Raw genomic sequence first — 9,885 nt, forward strand, 5'->3', positions numbered from 1 at the left:
TTATTGGAGAGGTCAGTAAGGGCAATGGATGTATTGTAGCCTTTTCTGAACCCAAATTGTCTGTCATAAAGTATATTAAATTTAGTAATAAATTTGAGTGTTTTATCATAGATTATTTTTTCAAGGGCTTTTGAGAAGACTGATAAGATTGAGATTGGGCGATAATTTGAAAGGTCAGATTTGGATCCAGATTTAAAATCGGTGTAACACGGGCTAGCTTCATTCTGTTAGGAAAGACCCCCTTGGAAATCGAGAGGTTAAAAATATGACATAGGGGTTGACAGATGAAGTTGGCAACATATCTGATGACTTTGGTATGGAAATTATCAATACCAGGTGATTTATTAACTTTAAATGAGTTTAATATACAGGCCACTTCAGATTCATTAACAGGGGTAAGAATAATAGAATTAGGTGTAGGGTTGGGTAAGAATTCCTTAAAGGATTTGTTAACTTGGGGAATTTTGTTAGCTAAAGAGGGTCCGATTTCAACGAAGTAGTCATTAAATGCAGATGCAATTGTTGTGGGATCGTTAGTATGTTCACCGTTACAATTGAAATAGGGATTTGTTTGGTTACTGGGGTTTGTTTTTTTTATCAGCAGATTTATAGTATTCCAAGTAGACTTGATATCATTTTTGTGTTTGAGAAATAAATAATTAATATTACTGTGTGAATAAAATATGTTAGTATCGTCAGCAAAAAGAATAAAATTTAAAGTATTGGAAGAATTGTGAAGATCATATATCAAGAATAAAAGAGGTCCAAGGATAGAGCCTTGTGGAACACCACAAAACACTTGATTCATTTTGGAGTTGACAGAGTTAAAGTTGTAGATTGTTGTCGATTATTTAAATAACGAGAAAGAAGTTTAAGAGGAAGGCCCCTGATACCATAAGTACTTAAGTTGCTTAAAAGAATAGAATGGTTAATGGTGTCAAAGGCCTTGGTGAGATCAAGGAAAATACCTATGGAGAATTTGTTATTTTGGAGGGAATACATTATGCTTTCATACATGTCAAGTAAGGCTAGTCAGTGGATAATCCCTTTCTGAAACCATATTGTTTGTTAAAAAACACATTGTGTTTTGTAAAGAAATCATAAGGTCTATTGTAAATGAGGTGTTCAAACACTTTAGAAAAACATGGTTGTAAAGATATTGGGCGATAATTAATAAAGTAGTGAGGATCGTCTTTCTTTAATATTGGTACAACTTTTGCAATTTTTAATGAGTCGGGAAACATGCCATTTTGAAAAGAAATATTAAAAATATGGCACAATGGCTTGGAAATTAAATTTGAAACTCGCTTAATGACTTTATTTGAAAAGTTGTCAAAACCAGGGCTTTTGTTATCTTTTAAACATTTGATGTAATCAGTTATTTCACTTTCGGAAATTGGATTAAAAAAGAAAGAATTTTTAACAGGAGGTGGGAGAAATTTCGTATAATTAATGTTACAAGGACTTTTTAATGGAGTTGGCAAGTTTTGGTCCAATATTTGTAAAGTAATCGTTAAATTTATTTGAAATGATATTAGGGTTAGTTAATTTAATATCGTTATGCATGAAAAAAGAAGGAATTGTATTTGTTTTGCTATTGCCTAAGACATGGTTTATGGTTTCCCATGTTTTTTTAATATTGGTTTTAAACAAATCAAATCTGTTGCTGAAATATTTTCTTTTTGAGATTGCAATTAAAGAGGTTAACCTATTCCTATATTTTACATAGTTGACTCTGTCATTATTTTTACAAGTTTTTAGGTATTTTTTGTAGAGTTTATTTCTTTTGTCAATTGACTTTATAATTCCCCTGGTAATCCATGGTTTTTTTGAGTTTCCGAATATTACATTTACGACGTGTGGTTATAATATGAGTGTTATAAGAATTGGTGAATAATTTACTAAATTCGTTATAAGCAAGGTTAGGATCATTATCAATATTAAGTACTTCGGACCAATCAACAATGCTTAAGTCATGAAAAAGTAAAGATATTGATTTTTAATTGATTTTAGGGAAGTAGACATATTTAGAGTTAAGATTGTGCGGAAAGTAAGATGGAAATTGGTGTGTTAATGAGAATATTGGAAAATTATCTGAAATGTCAGAATAAAAGATTCCAGGAGAGATAGTGTCATGTATATTATTACAGAAGATATTGTCAATTAAAGTTGTACTTTTAGTCGTTACTCTGGTTGGTCTGCTAACTAAAGGATAGAATGAATTTTCAAACATAGTACTAATAAATTCAGAGGTTTTTTCATGCAAGTTAGACTTCAGAAGGTCAATGCTAAAATCGCCACAGATGTATACAGCTTTATTTTCATTATTAATGGTTACAAGTAATTGGGAAATTTTAGAATTAAAAAGGCTGATTGGTAATTCCTGTAAACGATAAATAACACCTAAAATTATATTTTTTGGTTTTGCATCAATTTCTATAAAAATAGATTCAGAATTTTGAGAGATAATAGAAATGAGGTCATATCTATGAGAGTATTGTAATCTCTGGTCAAGGTATACAGCAACGCCACCTCCAGATCTTTCTGTTCTTGAAAAGTGAAGTAAGTTGTAACCATCAATTTTGTAAAAAGAGAAATTTGTTTTTAAAATGTTAAAAAAAGTTTCAGTGAAACAAAGCACTAACAAACTCAGTAATTTCAGAAAAATGTTTAACAAGACTACATAAATTTAGATGAAAAATGCTAAATGAAGAATTAATATTAGCAAAATTTAAATTAATGCTATCAATGAGTTCGTAATCGCATCTGACATTGTCCGCAATGGCCTCGTCTTCATCACATATTAGGCCGTTTAATTTTAGATCAAATGGATTAAACTTAAGAGAATTTAATTTGTTGCAATTAAGTTTGTGATCAAGGAAGAAGAAATTTATTTCATGTTCAAATTCACTATCATCAATTATGTTGTTAACAGAAAAAATCACATCTACACAGGAAAAACAGATCCATTCTTTGGACGGGGCACATGAAATGTGTGCCACGGATTCACAAGCAATACATTTAATGTAATCAGTTTTTAAGTGTTTCAAACACAAACTACATACCATTGTTAACTGATATCAAGATTGATTGAAAAATACAAGAGAATCTGCCTAAAATTAATAAATAAGAACAAACAAAGGTATAAATAATAAAAATTATTAAAAGGAGAAACAAATGTACAAAGTAAATAAATGCATGATGTAGTGAATTTAGTACATCACAAAAGTAAAAAAAAGACAAGACAACACATACTGTACTTTAAAAACAGATATAGCCATCATTTATTGTAACGGACGGAGAAGATAACATGCAATAATCTAAATAAATTTGCTTCGCAAAAACAACCTTCCTTTAGATATTAAATGCATAAAGCAAAAGTTAAGATTCAGTCCTTATAATAAATTTTTACTTCAGTCACATAAGCAAGTTATGCTGTGATTTAATCATCCAATGTCTAGTTGGTTAATTGTCAACATAAAGTTCACCATTAATGTAAAGGTTTCCATTTTTGCAGATAGGTTTCTTTCCTTCGTTGTAAGCAGCTTTCATCACATTGCTGAGACTTTTCTTTTTGCGAGCATCACATAAAGGAAGGTCTTCCTTAACGTAGAATTTGGACCCTTTGAGCAATTGCCTGGCCTTTTTTAGAACATTGAATCTCTCAGGTCTATATAGAAATTTTGCTATGATGAGACGATTTCTATCTTTGTTAAGGGTTCCAATACGATGTGCATTTTCAATAACCACATTAAGATCCAGTTTTAGTTTAATAAAGTTGGTGATTAACTTAATTGAATCTTCATCTTTCTGCTCAGTGTGACCACCAAAGCGTAGGTTGAAGCTTCGGGAGTAACGTTCATTTTTAATGCATTCTAGGCTAAGGCGGTCAATCTCTTTAGCATGTTTGGTCATAGTGTTTGCCATGGCTGTGATTTTTATTTTGTTATCGTCAGCCGTTTCTTGAGCATATAATATAGATTTGATTAGCTCACCTTTATCAGATTCAAATTTATCCAGTCTGGACTCAACTGTTGAAACTCTACTCAAAATTGAGTCTTGATTTACGAGAACACGATCAAGCTTGTTTTGTAGTTTAAGTCAGTACTCATAAGTAGTTGCCGGGCAGGTACCAAGTGACTCTCTCAGCATGGCGGCAATTTCGTGCTTGGAATTCTCAGTTGGCTCTTGTTGGCGGCCTAGCCTTGTCGTCGGCATATTTATAAAGATATTGGCGAAGTATGCAGAATATCAATGCAATAGTCTTCAGCTAAAGCGGATGTTTTACTTGAAGGCAGAAAACAACACGGATGGCAATGGTTGACTATGATTTTGAAGGATATTTGCGGAGCAAAATTTCAGACGTGTTAATGCTTCAACATGTCGCCCTCTGTTTTGTTTCATTTAACTCATTAAATATCTTTCAAATTAACAATGTTCCCCAGATTGTTTTTTTTTTTTTTTTTTTTTGAACTTTCATCATGTTATTATGTGTATGTTTCTGGAACAGATTCTGCAAAATCTTACAATCTCTTTTGTGTTCATTATAATTTTGTCTAAAGATCAATTTGTTCAGCTATATATGGCAGCGTAAAACTGAATATTACTCAGACTTTGCATTGAATTTTCGAATAGTTAACCCTAAAATGAATTAGTTTATTATAATCCTCAATCATTCCTTAATTAATATCTGTTGAAATTAAAATTATTGAATTCGATCGAGAAGGCAACAAGGTTTGCAAAGAATAGAAATTTGTACAATGTTGCTGTGAGAGAAGCTATGCTCTGATAAGAGTACAGCTATGACAACGGCGACGATCTAATTTATAGAAATCCATGTTGAACTAAACTATAATTTTAAAGCTCATGTAAATGTTTCTTTTAATTTGGAACTTTTTATTTGTCGACAATATTAATATGTTTGGTATTTCTTGAAAGATAAATGTATTAACTTCAAGATTGAAATGATTGCGCAGCCATAGTGATTGACTGCAAGTGGTGCAAATTGAGAAAAAGGTGCTCTTCATTTTGCCATGTTTAATTTTTTGGTAAACTAAGCCTGCTGCAGCATTGGTGGCAGGGAACACATTACACTTCAAAGGCATCGCGCATACGTTCTTTATGCTCTGCGGCAGCTTTGTTCTTGGCTCAAGCTGCATACGTGGAGCTTTTCAAGTGATCTCCATCTCAATAATACCTCCATATTGAAACCAACACCCTGAAACTCTGGGTTACTCTTCATTTCTTTAGTTTTTTTAGACTTGTTAAAGTATATAAGCATTTGAACCATTCATGCTTTCTCTGTGTCAGAAATTCATACTAATAATTGTACAGTCAGAGCCTATTCCCCCTCTCTGCCTCTCACTGGAATCAACACAGGCCTCAAGTCTTCTTTCATGTTTAATTTTCAAGAATATTTGATATTTTAATTTCAGTTGACTTTCATTTACAGACATTCCAAATACATCTTCAAACTCAGGGAATAGATTTGGTGAAGGTAATACATGATTTTTCATTGTTGTTATTTTTTAAATATGTATTTTATCATTAAAAAGTTAACTGATAAAATGGTATGTAAATATTGATTACAATGAGACAGTTTTACTGTAGTTGAAAATGGTTTCACTAACTCAATAATTTTATTTTCATCAATGTATGATGATAACTTGTTTAACTTAAACCAATCTGAAACCTTAGCTAATTCAATGTTCATAGCTTCAAATAATATGTCTTTGTTGTAATGAGTAAGAAATGACATTATAAAAACCAGAGCATTTTAATAAGGGTTAGATTTGAATGTGTGAAACTCTAGGAGGGTCATTCAACTAGACATCAGTGATGCATGTTTGTGACCAAAAACATGTTTGAAAAGGTGGTTTTCATAAGCAGGCATGTTAATTTATGATGCATATTTAGTGTGTGGAAATTTAAAATTTAGAATTTATATGGGAGAAAATTGACAGTTTGTGCTAGGTATGAAATACCAATACCTTGACTTTACAAGCAAGCTTCAGGCCATTCTGTGGGTAGCTGTTAAGCGCTTAGTGCTCAGCATGTATCACCGGGTTTATTACGTCAACACTCAGAGACTGTAAAAGATGAGCCAGCTTTTGAAGTTGAGCTGCTATACACCATATTGAACATAATTTTCTTTTCTGTTCATAGCTTTCCATTTAGGATTAAAACGTCGAAGAATAGATGAACCGGGACAAAAACCACACCTTGATATGATTGATGATCTCTTAAGAAATATTGAAAGTTTGCCATCAGGTGACATTCCAGAATTTTCCACAAAGTTGAAAAGTATTTATATGTATCTAAAAAACATAAATTTGCACATTGATGATATATCAAAGGGATCTATAGTTTTTCATCTTTCTGTTTATGATCCATATGCATTGATGAATTTATGGGAAATACATTCAAGCAGAGAACTAATAAAAGATTTAGCAAAATTAATAGTCCCAGACGATCTTCGAGAGGATTTTATTAAAGAATGGAAGACAGTAGTTGATAAAGAAGAATACGAATCTGCCCTTATGAGGCTAAAGGAAAGAGGTGAGTAAATATATGATGAATGTCATCAATAAAGTAAATAAGATATTTCAATGGTATTTGATGTTAAAAGTTGATGGTTAATATTCAACAAGTAGAAATGAACATACACATTTCATATTTTTACATTTTCACTGTATAAATAGAGGCCAGCATGATCATAGTCAATTAATTGTTGCATTTTGTTTCTAAAATTAAAAACCAACCACTTCACATTGTCAGTGCAACTTGGCATGAGTACCATAATGATTTACCTGCAAACTATTTTCATTTACAAAACAGTAGGTTATTTTTTAACCTTGCTTGAGGGCTTTACCCTATGAACACTTGAAAGCAATAGCATAATCCAATATAACATTTTTATAATTTATTTTTTATTCTTTATTGATCTTCCACTAGCAGCCAAAAGCTGAATTACAAGAGATTTACAAATTACAGTACATTTACGTTCAAAATTTTACAGAGCAATTAAAATAAACATTAAAACAGGAGAACATTAAAAATTGGCAGGTTAAAAAATACATATATTATAAAGAATTAAATTGTTAAATACAATAGTGATACTGAATATAAGTAATAAAAGTACAATGTAAATACATTAAAATGGACAATCAGGTTTCTTTCTTTCTTTTTGTAGTTCAATATGATTCCTTCTATGGCATAATAAGTGATGACATTGAATGGGAAAGTCAGATGGTGGTGGAACTAACACAAAGAAGACCAGATTTCATGTTTAGTATCCTCAAACATTGGAGGTTGTGCAAACCTGAAACTATCAATGATTTAATAGCAAAAAGCAGGAAACTAATCACTGCATTTTCACCAAAACCATTGACTGAATATTCTAAGTATGCTGCACACAGTGTTGTTGTTCAAATGCTTGAAGCAAAAGCACTTGATGATGCCAAGATAATTCCAATCAAAATTTCAGAAGATTCTGTTGTACCTCCTGTGTTTGCATCATTTACTGTCATCAATGCCAGTGAAGAACACTTTGTTGATAAAGTTTTGCAAGACTTAGATGAGTATGGTAAGTATTGGCAGCTCTGCTATTTGGTATTGCAAATTTTTAATTTTTTTTTATTAATGCCTTCTATACACTATAGTTCAGAAGTTTAAAAATACACTTATTGCAAGCTATAGTAATACATTCTGGTTCCTAGACAGAACATTAAAATTATTTAAAATATTAGAGCACAATTAAACAAGTTGAATTAGGGAGCAATGTAAAGAAATAGTATCTACACTGCATTATTTAATTCTATTCTAGTATGATGGCACATTCAGTATAAAAAGAAATCAACGTCTAAAATTGTAATCAAATTCTCAAAAATATTGACAGGCTCTTAAAAGGAAACTATATCAACTTATATGTGACTGCAAATAAAGAAAATATCAAGGCAAATTCAGAAAATTGGTTTTTAACATAGTTCTTGTGGTACCCTATATGTATAAGATATTCTCTTGACTTGTTCAATTTTCCAATTCTCCTTTATCAGGTGTTGTTTGATTTATTTCTAGTATACTGAGAGCAGGGGTTTAGCCAGAAAAACAAAATAGGCCGTCCAAAATGGAAGCCAGTGGGCGTGGCACTGAGCCGATGGACGAGCCACGCCCACCAATTATTGGTACAAAAACAATATAAATTCAATAATAATAAATGTTGTTTTTATCAAACTTAAATATGATTTAGCCTTAGTTTAATGTAACATTGATTAGATTTGAAGAATATAAAGAATTTGCTAAAGGTAGACCAGGCCCAATTAGGCTAGGCCAAGCTGATTAGGCCAAGCCGTTCAAGTCGTCTTGGTAAAAGTGGCCATCATAAATAAATGTAAGCCGTCCAAAAGACGGCCGGACGGCTTGCTGTCTAAGCTTATGACTGAGAGCGGCTATTAATGTACGTCATTGTGTTACATACAGTAAGATGAGTAAATTCTCAAAAGTACAGACTTATAAAGAATCTTATACATCCATTGTTTATTTCATTAAATTTATTTTTTCTCAATGGTACAATAAAATGGACAAAAAGCAAAAAACAAGCTCAACAAAGGAGGAAAAAGGGAAACAACAGTGATAGGAAGGATTCAACAAAATGTGGACTGGGTCCAAAAAACAAAATTCACAAAAAAAGACAATGCCTTTTCTATAAAATACTATCATCCTTTTATTTTACATAGTATATAGTTTAGATTATTGTTTGTTGTATATGTCTATCACTTTTATATTATTTTTATTTATTTATTTGTCTGTTTTAATTAAGTAAATAAAATTAAATATTAATTATTTGTTAGCTGTTACCTGCTACATTAAACAAGTTTATTATTTTGTTGTCCTTTATGTAATTATCTCTTATTCATTGTGTTTAATTATTATCTGATATTTTTTCAAACAACTTTTGTATTTGATTAATTTCTTTTATCATTGTGACTTGTTATATCATTTTTTCCTGTTTTTGCTTTTTGCTTTTTTTTTTTTATCTATGACTAAATATTGTTTGATGCTAAATGTTACTGTTTATTCTTATACATATTTTTAATTTCTTATTTGCTCCATTCCTGGCAAAATTTCACTAAAAACCTTTTTCAGAAAAAATTTTCTGCATTACTCTAATTATTAAACTATGACAAAATAGTGGCATAAATTTTAGTTTTACACAAAAGGAGAATAAAAAAAAAATGAGAAGTAAAAACTATTTCTCATAGGAAATAAATGTAGGCTACAAGTTGCTTTTATGTGTATTAAACCACACATTCAAATCAGTCAGTAGCAATGAGTGTATGTACAGCACATTTCGTGTTGCCGCGGTGTGGTTGATGACGAGGACGTTGCCGTTAGGCCCAATAAAAAAAATTATTAGTTTATCACCCTCGCGCACATGCCTTTTATGGTACTGGAAAAAAAAATTGTTTTGGGAAAAAAAAAAAAATTTGAAAATTTTTATTTTTTTTATTTATTTTTTTCATTTATTTTATTAAATAGTTAGTAGATATTGTTTGCATTATCTAAATCATGTTTTACTTTGAATATCAATGCACCAGCAAACAAACCAAGGGTTATATTTGGCTTTAGCAAAATAAAAAAAAAAAAAAAGCCTCCCTCCCTCATCACTTTTCCTGCCCAGATAGGGTGATAAACAAATAATATTTTTTATAGGGCCTTAGATACATGATAGCAAGGTCCCACATGGAATTTTTGTTCTGTTGAGACGGTAGTTTTTCAGCATTGCTCTAGGATGATTTTCCTTTACATATGAATTTTTTTTGCATTTCATACTTTTCACTTGGCTATCCATAGCCAACCACATAGGCCTAGGTACGTAATATATTA

At 31.1% G+C, this 9,885-nt stretch overlaps 1 protein-coding gene across 1 annotated transcript in view; it reads left to right on the forward strand.

Moving 5' to 3' along the window:
* Nucleotides 1-8,109, forward strand: part of LOC117119412 — an 18,502-nt gene extending 10,393 nt beyond the window's left edge. The window contains exons 6-8 of the mRNA XM_033264231.1: nucleotides 5,453-5,497; nucleotides 6,166-6,558; nucleotides 7,193-8,109. Coding sequence (XP_033120122.1) covers nucleotides 5,453-5,497; nucleotides 6,166-6,558; nucleotides 7,193-7,674 — 920 coding nt within the window. The 3' untranslated portion in view covers nucleotides 7,675-8,109. The remainder of the gene's footprint in view (nucleotides 1-5,452; nucleotides 5,498-6,165; nucleotides 6,559-7,192) is intronic.
* The last annotated feature ends 1,776 nt before the right edge of the window (nucleotides 8,110-9,885 follow it).

This window comes from Anneissia japonica, unplaced genomic scaffold (assembly GCF_011630105.1).
Source record: "Anneissia japonica isolate Jap-2015-1 unplaced genomic scaffold, ASM1163010v1 scaffold3293_len478364_cov160, whole genome shotgun sequence".
In the NCBI taxonomy this organism is placed as follows: Eukaryota; Metazoa; Echinodermata; class Crinoidea; order Comatulida; family Comatulidae; genus Anneissia; species Anneissia japonica.